The sequence below is a fragment of the Argiope bruennichi genome, chromosome 8 (assembly GCF_947563725.1).
Source record: "Argiope bruennichi chromosome 8, qqArgBrue1.1, whole genome shotgun sequence".
Taxonomy (NCBI): domain Eukaryota; kingdom Metazoa; phylum Arthropoda; class Arachnida; order Araneae; family Araneidae; genus Argiope; species Argiope bruennichi.
The window spans coordinates 26,501,235-26,522,094 of record NC_079158.1 but is presented as its reverse complement, the minus strand read 5'-3'; the positions used below and the strand labels follow the sequence as shown (position 1 = coordinate 26,522,094).

Below are 20,860 nucleotides of genomic sequence, written 5' to 3'. Positions count from 1 at the left end.
AAATTAATTCACTCCTTTTTTCATTTTTTTTTCCTGTTTCCTTTCATCACAGCTTTGACAATTTCCAAAATATATCTGAAATTCTAGTAAACTATTGTAAAGTAATATTAATAAAGAATAAGATATTTAATGAGGAAATATGTTCATATAAACTAGTAATTCGCATATACTTCGTAAATTGTCTTTATGTTCCCTATTATTATGTAAGTATTTGCTGCGTATTGGTTAAATCTCATCTTCATAAATATAATATACAGTATATCAGAAAAATTTGGTACATATTCCATGTACAAGACAAAATATTGGAAATCTACAAAAAACCCCTATCTACCAATAAAGCAACTTAAGTAAATAAATATCTATGTAAAATCTCTTATTTCAGCGTTGTACGTATAAATGATAATCAATTTTACACTATGCATTTGAGACAATTTTGGATTGAGTTCTGGACTCAGTACCGATATGCTTTTGTAAATCCTTAAAATCAGTACGTGGCATCTGTTGCACACAATGTTTCACTTAATTCCGTAAGAAAGCTCCAAAAGACTTACTGATTGAGTCTTTCTCATACAATCCTCATCAGAGCACATTTAGCGCCATCTGGGAATAATATTATTGAGAAAAAAACTTTAGGAGTTATGTTATTATTTCTTACCATCTGAAATATGCTAGACTAAACATCTAATGTTCTTAATTCTTTCTTGGTGAGCAATATATTACAGTTTCTCATCTATGTAAAAGATAACATAAAGATAGTACAATAACTTAAAATACAACAATTTATTCTAAAGTTGTCTCTCTAAAAAAATTCAACTGTTTAAAGTTTTAGATACAAAGCTATTTTAAGTATTGAAGTTAAATAAGTTTAAAATCTGCAATCTTTTAGTAAATTTTGGATGTTTTTTCATTTATTTTTTTTAAATCGGCCAAGTTTAATAATTACATTTATCAAAGCAGTAACTATGATCATCATACATGAATCATTCTGATTTGAAGGCTGAACTCAGTAATTTTCACATTCACAAAAATTTTACCCTAAAATTTGGGGATATTTCAAAATTAAAATAACAAAAAGTTATTACGAAGATTATATTACGAATTAAACATTTGAAATTGAAATAATATAATAATAAATAAGTATAATTCATGAATAATTACAATCTTATACAGTTAAATTAAATTTTTAAAAGTTTAAAATTGCATAAACTCTGTCTCAAAAATTTATAGAATCTTGTAATTCCCCTGTATTCCCAGTATTTTTATGTATATGATATATTTTGATGAAACTTACTGTATAAATATATTGCCTATTCTATTAAAAAAAGTTATATCCTGTATATTTAATGCCAATTCTTAAATAGTTGAAGAAACAGAAATAATTTGTTCCGAAAGTTACCAACTTCAGTCAAGTTTATCAATATTATACTAAATGAAAATTAGAACAAGATAATTTGTGCCGTCTTAGAAGAGTTTGAGAGGAACAAATAACGGAAAGAATTTTTATTCTATTTAGTAATCCCTTTTCAACTAATCGCTTTATAATATTAAATATTAAATATCTATTTTTTCCTTCTTTGACGACAAATTGACATCTAAAGTCTTTAAAGTTAAATGTTTGTTAGGAATAAAAAAATATATATTAAGGCTGTAAATTGAGTCCCAAAATCTTGTGATTTAATTTGCTGTATTAATAACTGATTAAATTTATCTCTAATGAACACTCAATGCAAGTTGAAATTATATATATTAATAGAATTGTTAACTTTGTAATAAATTTTATAAATATTTATTACTAAATGACATTTTATTAAAGCAAGACAATCATGATATTTTTAAAATTTTAACATTCCTTTAAAAGAGTCATTGAAGCGATTTATTTTAATCGAAATTTTTCAGGTACATTCACCGTTTATATAGTTAGATTCGCCACAAAAGTCTTCAGAAATAAATAGCAAATAAAATTATCTATAAATCTCTAGAAATCCTTCCGTCTTCCATTCCGTCAATGATTAGTGACTTTACAAATATTGGGAGCAATTGTACAGCTTGTTGATTTTTCTGATATCCGTTGGACTGAGTCCCAAACGTTGTCCGATAATGAAGTTTCCTACAAAGTTCTTTGGCTCAACGGTGGCCAGGCTGTTGCGGCTGAAAGCTCGGCGGCTGTAGTGCAACAGAGAGGCATAATCATACTCTTCGTCCAATGTTTGCTGGATGTATGTGTTGTATTTCTGGAAGTTGTTTTCGGTGCCTATATGGAGATTTGAAACAAGTTTTAGTCATTTACAATCAGTGTTAGGTTCAGTTAAATAAAATGTTTAATTTGCTTAATTTTTTTCATTATTTATATGGAAGCCCATAACCACTTATAACTCCAGCCCCAACACCGCCTTCCATTTTTGATAAAAATCTCAAAGATATTATTTTACTGTACATTTTTTTAAGAAAAAAAAAATCCATGACAGAATTCCTAACCAATCTATTCAATTATTGCATTGTACCGATTTCGCCACTTCATAGATAAGCTAACTGACCATAATGCTCTATGTTTACTACTCAAATATAATTTTAAAAATACAGTTTTTGCTGTAATATGATGGAATGAAATAAATTTGGCTAACATAACTAATTGAATACTATTAATATAATGGGGGAAACAGTAGCCGCCGCAAAAGATTAGTGTCTACTATATTTTTAAAGTGAACTTTTGTGATATATTTAATACTCACCTATATTGAGAAATTATAACGAAGATCTTGATATATAATATCATATATGTGATATATAATGGGTTTCACAGTTGCTTAATATTATGTAAATTTTAAATCCTACTGAGTAAAATTACATTTTTTAAACTTTTTTCTACAATGCAATGTACGAAATATTTGAAAATTTTCTGAAAAAAATACAATACTTCTATATTCACATTGCATTAGAAAATTAATAAAATTCCTAATACGGGCAATTTTTTTTAAGTATCTGAAATGACTCTGAAAGCAATGCTGGTTTTGTTAGGCATAAAAACAATGAACAATATTATATTAAAACTTTTGTAATGGAAAGAATTATGTTTAACACTATATTACGGATATTTGTGAGATACTTAGAAATTTTTGAACCGTGGTCTAACCAACCTATGATTGTTTGAAGCAAAACATATTGTAACAAATTTGTAATGTAACTTTCCTCCGATATTAATCTTATAATAAGTATTATAGAGATATGAGTTCTTAAAGAATGTTGAATGTATGAATCAATGATTCTTTGGGCTTCGTGACAATTTGATTACAAAATTTCAGTTTCTGGAATAAACAAAAGTTCTGGATTTTTCTCTATTAGGAATCTAGATACAGGGATTCTTCTGGAAAATTCCATGTTCTTTCAAAAAATCTAAATAAATTCAAAACTGCAGCGATTCAACTTTTCCTATAGAAAGTTGTCCGCGGAACGAATGTTGTTGTGCACTCTGTATGTTCATGTTTTTCAACTAGCAATTTTCTGTCTGCTTGTATTATGAATTTTTTCAGTCACTATTCCTTGAAACGTTTTTGTTTTTGTATTTACAAACAAAACTATTCTTTACAACGTTTTTGTTTTGTATTTCTGCTACTTACGCTTTTGCTATTGTATGAAATAAGATTTCATTTTACAGTAACCAACGTATTGAACTCCTTTGACAATACATCTACCCGACCATTTTACCATTTTCACAATATATAAGGAATTTATCTCTCATATATGTCATATTAGAGGCAAAATCGAGCATCAAATTCTTACTCCTTTAATCCCAAAATCAGAATTCAACCATCTGACTCTTATAGATTCTAAAAGATTTCGTTCTGTAAAGAATAATTGCTTTCAAAAAAAAATTGTGTAGATAATGTCTGTAGCAATATAACAAAATATCAGTTTTTAGAATAAAATTGTACTGAAATCCGTAAAGAGCATAAAATTTTCTATTCCAGTACTCTTTGATAATGTCAATTTATTTTAAAAATTATTCCTAGAAGATAAGTGAATTCGAAGCAAATGTTCTTAACTATCTTATGCCATTTCACCTCATAATGCTTCAACTATGAATTCCAGAAGTCTTTTTCTTTTTTCGTCTACATTCTAATCTCCTGAAAAGATCCTGAATTCTTTTATGGTCACCACATCTTTTGTTAAAGGTAAGTTTCCAAATTAAATTCATTCGATACTTTCTACTGCTGACAATATTAGTCGGAGAGACTTTTTTGGATTAAACTTTTTTATCATTTCGCGAGCTAATGGATTTTCGTTTCCTTTCTGCCTTTCTTTCTTTATAGGAAACGCAAGAATAAAAAGGTAGATTCGTGGAAGAAAATATCTGATTACTTATACTATTAATAGGATTCTCAGATGTACTACTAATAGTGAACTAAAACTTAAAAATAAACTATAAACTAACATATTACTACAAATATTTAACTTTAGAATATCCGGTATGCTCGTTTATTCATATTTAATGTGAAAAGGCGGGGAAAGTGAAAAGCCCTTTTTGTCACCTGGAAAATATACAGTTTCATAAAACTTGAATTATTTCACCAGTTTGTCATTCCTTCTCATTTTTGTCCGAACTCGTGAAAATTTGACTGCATCAAAAATGTAAATACGGAATGAATTTTGAGAAGAATTGACGGATTGTCTAGGTAGGAATAAAAAAAATCAAATATATTTCTTTCTTTGGATTTAAATGCGATATTTTTTTAGAAATGTAGATTTTTCTCCTATTGAACTATAATATTATCATGATGGAATATTTAAATGCGTTTAAATTTTCTCGGGAATATAAATTTATAGGTTATTATAATATGTAATTGCTATATAATACAAATTTGGTTAAACAAACTAAAGCAGAGAGAGAGAGAGATCGTTTTGAATAGCAAATTTTTTTGGTTAAGCTATGAGAATTGTATCTAATAAAATTATGAAATGATTTGAATGTAACACAAATTCAAAACTCTCATTGTAAGTTTTAAAAAGTTATCATACTATTAAATGATATACAATACAAATTCGATTCACCGAACTAAAGCAGAAATGGATAGTTTTGAATAACGAATATTTTCGGTTAAGCCATGAACATTGTATATGGAAAAGAATGTAATTATGAAATGTAACACAAATTCAAAACTTTCTTTGCAAGTTTAAAGAAAGTTATTATACTATGTAAATGATATACAATACAAATTTGGTTAACCGAACTGAAGCAGAGATAGAAATTATTTTGAATGATGAATTTTTTCGGTTAAGTCATAATTATTGTATCTAAAAACAATGTAATTATGAAAGTAACAGAAATTCAAAATTATCTTTATATGTTTTAACAAAGTTATTATACTATGTAAATGATATACAATACAAATTTAATTAAATGAACTAAAGCAGAGATAAATAGTTCCGATTAACGAATTTTTCGGTTAAGCCATGAGCATTGTATTTAATTGCAGAATGTACTTAAGAAATCCTTTGAGTGCAACACAAATTCAAAGCTTTCTTTGTAAGTTAATTTCTATTCATGATTAAAATTAAGGTTACATTGTTTCAGATATGATTGCTGAATGTACAATAATATGTACTATTTAGCAATAATTTATGATTACGAATTCGGACAGTTCGGAAGTTTCAGTAATTCTTATTCGTTTCTTGCGTCCCTATTAACGTTTACGAACTGTAATCTCCCGCCATCTTTTCATCGGCACGTTCACTGTCACGACTCACGTCTGTGATTTGGGTCATCTAACTAATTATATTACTTTTCCATTGCTATCTTATCTTTTAACTATAGTAAAGAAAGAGCTTCAGATTACCTCTTCTTTGCTATCTCTTAATTGTAGAAGAAAAGGAGGGTCATTTTATTAGATAAATGAATCGCTCCAATAAAATAGGTGTGAATAATTGGCAGTCATTAAAAGGAAATCAGCAGGTGTTACTATATATATTATTCACAAAATCTTAGGGATATTTAAAATGACGCTTATGTTGTTTTTGTTTCTTATGGTACTTGCCTTGGACAAGCCCGCTGTTACGAAGACAGGGATTTAAGCCGGTGCGGGAGAGTCTCTTGTTTTTATAGTAGCGCCAACTAGGGCCAAGAGTACGACTTTGCTATTCACGCATCACTCATTCGCTTGCACGACCCCTATTTACAGGAGGACACATTCACACATCTCACAGATAGAACAACCATGCCCAAACCGGGAATAGAACCCGGGATGCCCAGATCACGAGGAAGACGCGCTATCCCTATGCCAGGACGCCGGCATAACGTTTATTCAAGTGCAATACTATTCGTATTTTTTTATTTATCAATTTAAAAGCATTTCAGATAACCCGGGTTGGTTCATTCGATTTAGGTTAACCGGAATGTTATTGTACTACATGTCTGAATTCAATAATTTTCTAATTAATTCTATTTCATTGACACCAACTCCAATCCGGGTAATTGGATGAATTGTTAAACCCAATCAAAGTGATGCAAGAGAATTTCTCTGCATGAAAAAGATAGTATTTGTGGATCTTTCATAAGACCGTTAACACCATGAGTGCTTAAATTTTTAATTTCGAAATTTCTCAAATGAACGCATTATGCTTTTCAATGTAGTAAAATTTGGCCAATTAAAACCAAAATTCAGCACAAAACAAAAATTTTAGTAACGAATTTTCTTATCAATCTTCATTTATTTAAGTTATGGCGTGTTTGAGTTTGCGTGTCTAAATGGATGCGAAAGTACAAATCAACCCTTGTTGTTGTTGTTTATAATGGCACTTGCCATGGACAAGCTCGCTGACAAGCTCAACGATTTTAAGCCAAGGGAGCGTCTCTTTTTTTAGTAGCGCCAACTAGGGCCAAGAATACGTCTTAGCTACTCGCATTCGCTTGCACAACCCCTTTTTACAGGGGGGGGGGGGCACATTCACACATCTCACAGATAGAACAGCTGAAGAACAACCATGCCCAAACCGGGAATAGAACCCGTGACGCCCAGATCACGAGGAAGACGCGCTACCCCTATGCCAGGACGCCGGCACAAATCAACCCTTACACGTGTTAATGATTTTCGCTTTAGATGTCAAACATGTTCACTGAATTTTATTCAACTAACTCTTTGAATTTTGCTGTTATGTTCATTTATTTTCGGATGCCAGATAGGCAGACTTTCTGTTAAACGATTTAGTCCAGAACGATTTAGTCTCAGGTGTCGTCCTCATCATCTGACCACGGTTCAAAATTAGCTGGTCCATCCCAAAATAGACGTAGCGTTGCTTTAAAATGGTACGTTAATGTAACTGAAGTGAACAGAACTTCTAATGTGTTAGTTTAATGACTGCAAAAACATAATATTTTACAATTTTTTATAATTGTTTACTGTATTAATATATCACGAACATAACAATCTAAGTCAATTGTTTCTCTGTTTTTATTCGTTTTCACACGTTTTTCGTTTTTTTTTCCCAGAAGATTTAATGTTTTGCTGTTTAAGATTTTGATTAATAAGATTTTACTGTTCTAGGATTTAGAAAATTCACACCTGAACTACAAGAGCATCACGATATCCGAATAGTTTTCAATAAATTTTGGAACTCTCATGATATTTGTGATCCATGCGAATGATTGAAATACCGCATGTGATCGACAAATCCTGGATCGATTAAGGATTTTTCCTCTTCAGATATTAAATATAAGCACTGAATTTTATCCATTTAATTCTTTGAACCTCTCAAATCTCTCTTTCTCTCTCTCAAATTCTTTTGATTAATAAATAAATTCTTTGAATAAAATTTATCAAAGTACTAACTTTTAATCCAAATAAGATAATTTTATAAGCAACTTATTTTTATGTAAAGCAGTCACTTTTCTAATATCATTTAAACCTTCTCAGATCAAATATTTAGTTAAAGAATTTATAATAAGCACATTTTAGTAATGACATAAAAATAACATAATTACTTAAATTACATACTATAATAATTATTTAAATTTGAAATTCACTTCCAATAGTATATAAATTCCATTCAATTAAACTACTTTTTACTCACATTTTCAATATAAATCAGAAATATGCCCATAAAAAATTTGTTTCTGTACACTCAAAAAATTAATGCCATAAAAATTATTTGTGGGCTTATGGAATTTACAACACTTATAATAAATCATGCATTAAATAATTATAGTTACAATGTGTCAAATAATTGAAAAATTATTAGCTTAAAATCGAATCAGGTGATGAATTTTGTAGGCATTGAAGTAATAAGATAATAGCTTTACACATAATAAATATTGACTTTTATTTCACAAAAAGAGAGAGAGAGAGAGAGAGAGAGAGAGGTTTCGTTGACATTAAAACTATTTGAAGTTTTTAATTACTGCCATTCGCTTTTTTCTCACTTCTTTGAACATGAATGATTTTCGAAAGAAATTGTTGAACTATCCTTTTTTTCAAAGTTTCTAAATGAAAATCGAAATGTTTGCTTTATATGGTTTTGTTTTGTTTTGTTTTAGCTATCATATCTATTTGATAAAGATGATACTTTTTGAATTGCAGATTCCTCTTCTGAATGAATTATATAAAATCAGAGTTTTTAACGTAATTTCTTGCATATGAAAGCCATATATGCAAGGATTTTCGATTTAAATGCAAATTTTGATAGGACTAAAATGATTTGAATACGATATGATAAGGAAATAATACGATATGTTTCATATGTAAACATTTTTTAGAAATATAGATTACTTTATCTAAATAGATCAGGAAAGTAGTATCTCACTTTCATAAAAAGTACATCTTGTGAAATATAACTTCACTATACTTTATAATAGATTGTAATATACTTTTAAATAATGAGGGACTTCGATCATTTATTAATAAAAAAATGAAAATGTGTGAATGCATATTCAGGTAATAATAATTCTTTTTATTTTTTCTAATTCAAATACAAAAGGAAACCATATAAAATTCTATGATTCAGCTGCTTGGGGAAATATCAGTAGATACTTTCATTGCCCTTCCTAAGTTATACTGACTTAAATAAAAAATCTAACACTGATTTTTTATAACCACACTAAGCCTTTATTAGATATGCATTCGGATCTGAGATAATAAAAAAACGGATTGAGATTTTTCCCTTTGTACAAAATATGCTACATTAATAGAAAAACTATAAATATGTAAGTGATAAACAAATTTAAAAAAACTGTTGTTTGAATAAACTGCAAGACAGTTAAAAGTTTGCTGCAACTTAATTTAGAATAACATTTATCGTTTTCTATATTTCCAGTTAAAAATTTGCCTTGCTAAATTATAGAGAGTATTCCACCACTCTGTGATCCCGATATCACTGTTATATGCAAGTTTAATGATAGGCAGGGTTATTAGAATTCATTGCGTTTATTACAAAGAATGCAATGTCAAGTTCCAAATTTCAAGATGTTGTTCCTTTTATGAAACAGTAATAGAAAAACTTGGCTTCTCTTGGTAACTTTTGTTCTTGTAAAATTGTATTTTTTCTGGGAGAATATTTTGATAGGAAACACACACTGATTACATTCGAATATTTTTCAATCTTACATGCATATGAACTGGTCATTTGAATTAAAAATCATAAACGTTCTTAATTTGACATCTATATGACAGATGGCGCTATATGACAATGTCAGCATAAGAGCAGATATAAAAGATTCTAACAGTTGGTTATAAAAACGTGCGTGCCTGCGTGTGTGTGTGTGTTAAAAAAAGCAAAACTTTATCTAAATATAAAGTGTCCGTGTATTTATTTCCGAGATGTACAATATATATATATATATATATATATATATATATATATATATATATATATATATATATATATATATATATATATATATATATATATATATATATATATATATATATATATATATATATATATATACACATACCAGAATTGCCCGTTTAAAGTTATTAAATATCGGTCACACAGGAGCAAATCTTATTTCCTATCATTTAATAGAATAAGTGTGAAATTATAAATGCTAATTTTTTAATAAATACTACAATGAAAGATACATCGATAACTTTTTGTATCTTAATGAATTCTTTTGAATGAAGATGGAATACTACAACTGATATTTAATCTTTCTCCCATTCTGTAATTAAAATATATATAGAATACTATTTATGAAAATACAATTATTTTCATTTTAAATATTATTTCACGGAGAAGCTATTCAATTATTGAGATACTAGTCGCAAAATTTGATACAATCCTAGAAAAATTATAAAATTTTTCCTTTATTTTGAAAAAAAAACCATTATCAATGATCATATATTGTTTATAGACAAGTTTTTTTGTATTTTTAACAGATTAAAATTGACAAAATGGAATTCTAAATTAATGCAATTTGCCAAAAATATAGAATGGTATCAGCGTCGCTAATTCATAATCGTTTGGCAAATTAACGGAGATTTATGCAGGAATTATTGTCTGTGTTTAGATATTTTTTGAATAACTTGAATTAAAAAGTTAAGATATGGTTCAATTATGAAATGAATCATTAACTCACTGATTTTGAGTATTCATATAAATAAAAGAAACCGAATAATCTCACAAAATTATCCACAAACGCATAATATCATATGAAACTATTATAAGAAATGTATTTATAATTTATGAGAATTTAATTGCATATGACTTTCGCAATAGTAACACGTGCCCCGTCTTCATGTTAAATAATGCATGAAATGTAATATTAGACTTTAAAAGAAAAAATAAAAAAATGTTAGTTAACAGACTGAATCATATGACAGAAACTTGCATGCAGTGTAGTAATTTGAAAAATGCTGATTATATATATATATATAAAAGAAATAGCTAAAATCAGGCAAAAATAAAAATGTACGATTACGAATAACAGTAAACCAACATTTGTTTCTAGCATCCTTTATAAGAGCCATAAAAAAATCTTTCTTTTTTTTGGTACCTTGTGTACTTTTACTGTTTATTTCGAACAATTATAAATGAATGAAGATTTTTGATTACTTTTTCCTTGATTGCTGCAATAAAACAAGAGTAATTCTGATTTCGCACTTTTTTTTCTTACCTTTTTGTTTCTTTCGACGATTACTTTTATGTTCCGTTAGTTATTTCCTTTTGCTAACTCTCTTTTAATTCCTTCATTAAACAACTGTTTTAGTGCACTTTTTAAACTTTTGGCAAGCTATAATTACAAATTTTAATGGGAGAATATTTCCAAAAGCAAATCATTAAAAGCACTACATTTTAAATGTTTGTATTTAGTAAATAAATGTTTCCATTTTAAAAAGATATTCATTTTTTCTATCTCAAAAATAAAAATTTAAATGTATTGTTTTTGGAGAAAAGTTTAATATCCTCTTAAAACAAACCTATTAAAACCCTTTGATGCAATTTACGAATATATGTGTTGCTTCGATTGTAAATAATTACAAGAAGTTATCTCTCAGCAAGAATTTAATAAAAACTACAAGTTAACTAAAATAATGTATTTAAAATAATTTTAAAATACAAAAAGTTCATTGTGGCTATTATGTTCCTCATCTCTTTTAAAACAACTGCGCCGAATTTAACCAAAATTTGCGTACTTATATTCAACATTAGAAAGAATGCTATCAACTTTTCAAAGTACTGAAAGTTAATTAAATATTTTATTATTACAAAAAATAACAAAAAAAAATATTTTCACACACATTAAATTAATCTATGATTTTTTTTTCATTTTTCTTTTATTGACAATGCTTTTGTTGAGTTTAAAATAGTGTAAAATCACGTGTAAAGTAAAGTCAATCGCTAATACGAAAATAAATCATCTTTTTCTTCAGCATTACTATAACAAAGATAAATAGCTTGTGGAAAAATTAGTTTTAAAAAAACATCTGATTGAATTGATATTCTAATTTTAATTAAAATAGAATTTAAAGATCTTAGGCGATTTTATAAAATGCTTTTATGCATTATACTATTTTATAAAAAGTAATTTTGCGTTAAAAATAATATACATGAAAAGATTTTAGTCTCAAGTAACGCCGGCATATCAACAAATTAAACTAAAAGTTAAAAGTATGCTACTAATACCGAAATATTCTAAAAAGGAATAAAAGAACCCCGAACACGCTTCGTTATATGATAAATAGAGGCTTCGCCAGCTTCTGTAGGGGGGGCATTGGCGAAATACGGTGACGATTTTATGTTAATTACCACTGATTGTTTACCATTGATTGATCTCTTTTGTGTTTATTATAATTATTTTATATTCATTTATTGATCGCATAAATATAGATCGAACATCATTTAAACAACCTCTACAATACATTTTAAATGCCGTTGATAAAATGGAATTAAAGCAAACAAAATGAATTCGCTTTCATAAATGAAAGAATGAAATCATTACTTTTACCCTCTGCTTCTACCACAGGGAAGAAAGGGTTTTAAGGGTTTCCTTTCCAAGGGTCTTCTTTCTAATTTATTTTAGGTGAATGTTATAACTTATTTAAAAAAATTATAAAAAATAAGGCTTTCTATAAAGATAGCTTTATTGAATAGTTTCATTAAAATGATTAAATTTTAGAATGATATGTAGATTCTGTCATTTATAATATGATGCAAAATGATGTTAGATGATGTTTATCATAAATATGAGATTTTCATTCAAGATCTTATTCACAAATTTTTAAGATTCTCAGAACGGAAATCAATCTTTGACTATGAGCGGAGCGTTTAGTAAAAGTATATGTCCAACTCACGTTTTAAATATTCCCCACTAGAAATAAGAGGGTTAAAATGATACAGGAGAGATGTACAAATTTTCCAAGAAAGGATGAAATATAACTAAATGATAAATTTTCACATAATTTATATTTTTTTTTTTCTTTTAGAAGTTATTTTGAATAACTATTCAATCAATCTAAAATATTTTAGGCCGTCAAATCTATAGAGATTTTAAAATAGATCAATACATTTTATCCTTACCTGGCTGAATATTTTCCCAACGGATGGTCACATAATTATCTCTGTCAACTCTGCTCTGTTCATGCCAGAAACCTAATGCATGCATGAATTCATGTATTACAATTCCCACTTGGTCGCAGCCACCACTCGCAAGCGACAACTTCTGCTCTCCGCCCATGCGACCGACCATTGAATAGCACCTATAAACAAAAGAGATTCCACCTCAAAAATGAAATACAATGCTACAAATCAGCCCTATGCAAAAATATATTCATAATTTGAAAAGAATTATACTTTTAAATTTATTCCATTGTGATTTAGCTTAAACTCACAAATACCTGGATTTGCAATGCCCCAGACCTATTTGTAATAATTGCTGCCATATATCTCAAAATATCGTTCTTTGTTTTTCGTAACTTTAGCAGTAAAATGCAGTTCAAAATATGTTTTGTTAAATATATCTTTGTCTAGATATACAAGGCGTCAAATCTAAATTTTTCATTCTCTTTACAATGCATTTAATTAAAAAACAACATTCGGTACATTCATAGTTTATGTTAAAATTAGTAGCACAATATATAAAATATGTTTTATATATAATAATAAATATAAAAAAGTATTTTCTGCCGAAGACTGGTTTCGAAATTTATTTCAATGCATAGTTTGTTGGAATTCTTAAATTAAGTAATAAAAACATTAACGATTATTTCCTTAATTATTGTTAATTTCTGAAAGCAAATTCCTTTATTGCATTCTTTCTAACTTATGTTGTATCGTAAAATATTTATAAATCATCATTAAATATTTGAAGAAAAATTCAAAGTGATATCCATATAAAAATTAAACAATTATTTAGAGATTTAAAAAAGTGATGTTCTATTTATCTTCATTTTGACGTTCTTTTCTGCGATTGATTCATTAGTTGAAAAAACATTCAAATTATTCTTTTTCAAACATATTTAGTAATAATTTTTCGATTAAAATTAAACCCTAAGTGCACTAATTAATTTCAAGAATGAACCAGAGACCACAAATGAATAATGAATTTATGGGTAATTGACCAAAATGATGAACTTAATGGATTTTGTAAAGAAATATTAGTGTGATGTTTTCTAGTGGTTCTATACAACAAAGATGTATATTAATTAGTGTTAAAAATATAACATATATTGTGAATGGAATAATAAATATGTGTCAATGTAATCAACCATTGCAAGTGTTATTTTGACTTACCCATCTCCTCGAAATAGAGATACATAATCGGTTTCATTAGTTCTTTGAACAAGTCGGATGCAAGTATTCCTGGCTAATTCAAAAGCAGCAAGAGCGACCACTATTCGACCACGGACACCTGCATATCAAATATTAAACAAGAATAATAAAAACTGCTTTTCACAAATACGAACCATGCATTCCATTATAGCTCACATTTCTCTATTTCTACACGGTCTTGCATTTCTTTGTCTTTTTTTTTTTTCTTTTCTTTCAGAGAATTAAAATTTGTATTTAAATTATTTGCTCGTTTAAAATGGATAAACTTTCGAAAAACATTATCATTTATTCTTTTTTTTATTATTATTATTAACGTAATCTTATTTTAAGTACATCAATTGTTTAATGATTATAAGTAAGTTCGAACATTCTAAAATATGACCTTTTAGGAATATAAATTTTATCGATTCTTTTTAAATTTTGATTAAATTAATCCAATAATACTAAATTATTTTTTTAATTAAATCCCATAAAATTTTATCGTAAGAGTTAAAACTAAAAACTTCAAAATACTTAAATTAATTTTTAATTGATTCGGAAAACTTTCAAAATAAGATTAAAATGAAGTAATATTCTTTATTTTCAATTATTGCTTGATATAATATACTCATATTTCAAGGAACAGTTTGCAAAATTTTATAAATCCAAGTCAATTATGAGCATAAAAATGGAATATATTTCACTATAAAGTAGAAATTATTTATTTTATTTTGATTAATATTAATTAATTATTGGATTTTAAAATATGAATTGCCCACATTTGAAAAAAATTAGATTTGAATTCATTAAATTTCAAAAAAAAAAATGTTACATTTAGGAAACAGTTTTATTTTCAGGAATACGAAATAGTACTAATTGTACACTGTACTAAAATTGTTAAAAAAAAACTGATTGATAAAAAATATTGATCACATTTCAATGAGTTTCTATTTTTACAAACCTCTCTGTTCCCAGAAAAACATTTTGCAATTCTTTTTATTAGTAAACACGGGATATGAGTAAAATTTGTATACTGTCCTTACTCCAATTTTGAAATTTTTTTTCAAATAAAAATCTGTCTAGTCTAAATTTGTGTGCATGCATATTATGATAATTTAAATCTTCAATACCAAAATAGATTAAATTTGGAATATATATTTTTCACAATAGTCGTAGACCTGTATCGTATTTTAGATGAAATCGGTTAATGAGAAAGGATGCTAATGAAATCATTTTTTTTTTTTTTTGAGAAATATAAATGTGAAAGTCGAAGATTTGTAAACTAATATTAGCAACTGAAATAGAATAATCTACATTTAATTGCTATAATTCTTATTTATTCAAATCCCTCAATACAGTATGAAATGTCAGTATTTTTCATTAATATATAAATTCATTTTTATCGGTTTCCTAGATTTTTTTTAAGAAACAGAAGCAAGTAAAATAAAAATTTTAAGAAAATTTCTGAATTTTGTAAATATCCTAAAGCAATAGTACATTGAAGTAGTTGTATCTGCGACTGAAATTTAATTTGAAAGGACCAACTATAATAATTCCCTATCCTTCCATTCCGATGCACTATATAACTATTCAACAAGAATTTCTGGACCGACCACGATGGCCTGGTGGTAAGATCTCGGTTTTGGAATCTGAGGGCTTCAGATTAGAGACTCGATTCCACTGAAGAACCATCATGTAAGCGGGTCTAGTGCATGTTAAATTCGTCAAGGTAAAACGTCCTCACGCTGGTGTGATGTGGAAGCTTGGAGAGAGGGTTCCAGATCAGGTGTCACCGTTGTCCTCTGACCACGGTTCAAAATTACGAGGTCCGTCCCAAAATAGCCCTAGTGTTGCTTTAAAACGGGACGTTAATATACCTAAACTAAAACTAAACCCCAATAATCTCATTATACTGCAACTGCACAGACAACATAGTTTTAATTTTTCGCCCACTAGAAAATTCAAAAAATTTTAATCTCCGAAACAAATTTAAAAACCATAAATTTTTTAAACCTTTCGTCTCGAGCCAACTTGCAAAACTCTTATTTGATTGCTCCAGCCAATTTTTTACATCAAAGAAATTGCTGTTTAAATTGAACTTAATTTGAAAAAAGGGAATTTAAAGAACTCTATTATGATCGCATAAAGGAAATCTTCTGGCAAATTCTTAATCACTTTTATGTTCCTTATGTTCTGAAAGACATTAAATGAAGCTCTCTAGAGCTCACTAGAAGCTCGCACTTTCGTAAATTCCGAATGCAAAAACGCATCTAAGTGAACATATTAGCAGCAAGTGAATATTAGTGGAATTCGTAGCTTAACTTAACTCCATTTTAATGCAAAGAGAGTTTTAAATTATATTTTACTTTACTTCGAAAGTAGAATTTTCACGAGGGAGGGAACATTTGAGAGACACTTGGATCATGCATTTTAATGATGCTGAGACTCATGCAAAGGAAGTGATCTCCCCAAAAGTTTCTGGCATAGTATTAACAAAGATTTTCTTCCATTTCTTCCCTCTTAAATAAAAATTATGAATCTAGGGCAAGGTTATGAACACTTGAATGAACTATAATTAAAACTATACACACATAAAACTATATTATATTAAAAACTAAACACACATATTTTTACTTATAGTTTCATGAAAGCATGAAACTATAATTAAAAATATAATTGATCATATTTTTATAGTTTTTGGCACCTGAATGTTATATGCTGTAGTGGCGTTTTATGGCATAGTTAAAGAAAGAGGGCATGCAATTCGAATGCAATTTTTTTAACCAACCTAAAACCAATGAAGGCCAAAATTTGAAGACGGATTACATTTTTAGTAACAAGATTACAAATCAAATTTCATTTATCTATATCATTAGGCTTTTCAGTTTTCACGCTTATGTGCGTGCGAACGCACAGACTTTGAATCCATTAACATATATATATGTAATGATATTTTAATTTAATTAATTTCCAAGCCCATAGTAACTTCATTCTACAAATATTCTCTTATTTCGTGATCCAATTCCACTTTCGGTTTAATTCATTCCTCTGTAAAAATAATGCACCATCAGTACTACGTATCAAATAAAATTGATACTTTTGCTCTTATCAGAGGTCAAAACATGTATTCCATCGGGGCGTAGCCAGAAATCCCATGTTATATATTATATAAGATATTATATTATATAATATATAAGACTAGTGATCATTTGTTTAGGACTTTTTTTTTTTGCCTTATTTCTTTCTTCTGCTTTTGTGCCGCACTGCGTCTTCTTGTAAATAATTATGCTTTCACGAAATGGATATAAAAATTAATTTAAAATACAACATGTCCCTTCAACGTCTTCGAACCTGCATTCTGCTTCAACCAAAATAATGTTACATATTATTTAGCCGACAGGATTCGAAATCCAATATTATATATATGTGTGTGTGTGTGTGTGCACGTGTGTGTGTGCGTTGATATAAAATTTGTATCAAATTTCCAAATTTGATATAAAAATCTCATAAAATTTCACCCATGTACTCAAAGAGCCTTTGAATTCTCGCGTTCACACACAATCAGAAATGTTTGGAATAATAATGTGTTTTTCGATCTTAAGAATGCTTAAAACATAAAAAAAAATCAAAATATAGAATGTTTTTAGCGATTTCAAATATTTTTTTGCTTTTTGTAAGCTACAAAGTAAAATCCCGACTGTGTCACACGATATAATTAAAACTTGTGTCAAAATTTAAAATTTTTATTTGAAAATAATGTTATAGTTTTTAATAAAGAGTAAAGATAATTTTTCTAGAAATTAATATGTTGTATCGAATTTAAAATTTGATATACACATTTTTCGAAAGAAAAAAAAATTATAATTTTCGTACGTCACTAACTTTTCCATTTTTCAAATAGTGAATATTTTGGTAAGATCTTTAATTGAAAATTGACCATTTCTGTGCTTTTTTCCCAATAAAATATATTTGTAGGATATTTTTTTTCAGCTTGAAATTTACAAATAGATTTTGTTGCATTTTCTGTTGTTTTTTTTCTGCATATCAAGTAGAAAACTAATTAAGTTATATAAAGATTCTGAGATTGAGGACGGAAGTCTTTTGCAAAGTTAAAGTTATGATTTAATATCGGTCAATATGAAATAAACCGTTACATTTAACTGAAGAAAGATTTTCAAACCAATACTATCAAATTATACATAAATATTTCTATTTATTCTTTGACTGTATACTACCTATTATCTGCTTCTTAATTCTTCAATTTGCAGAATAGTTTATTTTAATTTCAGTCAAGCTCACTCTGAAGAAATCCCATTGGTTTTAGTCTTTAATCTGATTATGAGCTTGAACTAATCTTCCCCCTAGCCTTTGACCCAAATGTGCCTTACTCTTACAGAGTACTTTTATAAAGCTAAATCCCTGGAGTGATTAAGGAATGAAAAGAAGTCTCCCTACGTGAATTTACTCGAGAGATGACATTTTCTTCTAATCAATGATAATATGGCGAAACACTCTGGAAACGTAGACAAATATTTTATAGTTTTTCATACATAGAAAAAAATGAATCCTTAGGGTGAATATATTTAATAGTTAATCAAGATAAATGTCCTCTTATGTTACAATTGGATCTAAGATTACTTTCTTGACGTTTCTAAAATTAATTTTTAAAAGCCTTAATATGCTGTTAAACTACACTTTAAATATTTCATATTTTTAATTATAATGTTTTAAAAAGAATTTAAATAATTAATATTTATAATTTTATATAATATTTTTATTCATAAATATTATATTTTTAAGCCAAAATTAGAATAATTAGTTGTCCATATTTTGCTAAGGATTCGTTCATTGCTGCTAATTAGACTATTTATATTTCAAGATATTCTTTCATCAGAGCATAATTTGTCATTTAGTTTGCAAAATGAGCCTAAAACTTCAAGACCATTTAGCTTTGAAGACTTGCTCCTTTGAATTTGGACTGAATTTCATTTATTAAACATCAGATATTCTGCTGAATTTCCAAACGAATGTAAGTTCGAATTCAGATAAAAAAGCTAATTACCCTATCTGTTTGGTATAAATATTGGTGATAATTAGCATCATTAACGATAAAATTGAAAATCTGCCTGCTGTTTTAATAGTTTTAAATAATTGTCAGAGTTACAAAGCTTTTTTTTTCTTTATAAAGCCAATTTTGCTTTCCCTATTAAGCATTATTTCTAAGAATTTGTTGAAAGAATTTTTTTTCCTGTAAAAGTATCAAAAAAACAAATTTTTTTTTAAGAAAATTCTTGCGGAGTTAATTAGAATTTTGCTTGTAAAAAATAACTCCGAACTTCAAAACAGTAAATATTCATGAAAGAAAACAATCAGAACCCATCAAATTTAAAACGAGAGCCGAAAAAATTAATAAGCTTAAGAAATAATGCAAATAAAGTATAAAGCCTAAATTGAAATAAAGCTTCTAAACAGCTGAAAATAATGAGTTTGGTGCTTAATTTTTTGAAAAAAAAATTTAATGTTGAATAAACATTTGTATTTTTTTAAAAAAATAAAAAAGTATTTATTAATTTAATGAGAAATATTACTTGTTTTAGTAAAAGTATTTTTCTATGTATTTTTATATGATCTAAATTAATTTTTTAAGAAATATAAAAGTATAATATCATATTTTAATTGAAATTAAACTTAATAACCTTTACAGGTCAATGCTCTAGACGGAAAAAAATAATCTGTGTGAAATTAATACAAGTGATTAATTTTAACAAAAAGATACACTTATACTTCTTAATTGCTATGTTTTACTAATTAATAATTTTTTTCTAGAACTCTATTTTATTATTACCGAGTAACGTTAATGCAAAATATATTGTAGAACATGGTGTAAAGTTGAAATGTGATAGCGTCAAAAGTTTACGAATCTATACCATCAAATATAATAATTCTATAAATGCGATCCAGAGAAAATTTAAATAATTTTATCTTGATTTATTTATAAATAAAGAGCCAAAACGTATATACTTTTTAGCAATGCCATCATGGCAAAGACACATTAGTGGTGTAATTAATACATTCCTTCTGATTTCATTTTACTTAATTTTTTGTGGAATCTAAAACAATGGGCACTAAGATACCAGGTTCATTTTTTGCATACTTAATATGACGGAGGATTTTGCTTGCTTTTTGTTAATTTTTATCGGTAGGTTTCTATCCCAATAACAGGCTATTGAACGGGCATTTTATACATATTTTATCAATTTCGAATTTTATTTTGGAATCATCAGCGCATGATAACTTTGAAAGGTGAAATAAACGCTACTGCAACTAGATACTAAAAACACTCAGTTAAATAGATTTGGTACACTAAAATCGATGAAAATGGCTTTTGTTAAATTTTGAGTTTAAAACTGTTTATAAACGTCCGGATAAATTCTTTGAAAATTTCAAAAGTATATAACAAACATTGTGAGAGATGTAAAGACATTTATATCTAGTCACGTTATCAAGGTCTATGCCCCTTAGACTATTTTTTTTATATTATTACTAGAATGACACCATTTTTTTTTTGTCTTGAAACAAAATTTAAAAAAATTTCCGAAATAGTTATTGATAACCCATTGTTATT

General features: G+C 27.5%; 1 protein-coding gene across 1 annotated transcript; it reads right to left on the bottom strand.

The window, feature by feature from the left end:
* Window positions 1-2,018: 2,018 nt before the first annotated feature.
* LOC129980601 (zinc metalloproteinase nas-4-like) lies at window positions 2,019-15,927 on the bottom strand. The gene is made up of 4 exons (XM_056090982.1): window positions 15,849-15,927; window positions 14,218-14,335; window positions 13,006-13,184; window positions 2,019-2,251 (listed from the first exon to the last, which is right to left on the bottom strand). Exons 1-4 carry the CDS (start codon window positions 15,925-15,927, stop codon window positions 2,019-2,021), a joined length of 609 nt encoding a protein of 202 aa, XP_055946957.1.
* Between the last annotated feature and the right edge of the window lie 4,933 nt (window positions 15,928-20,860).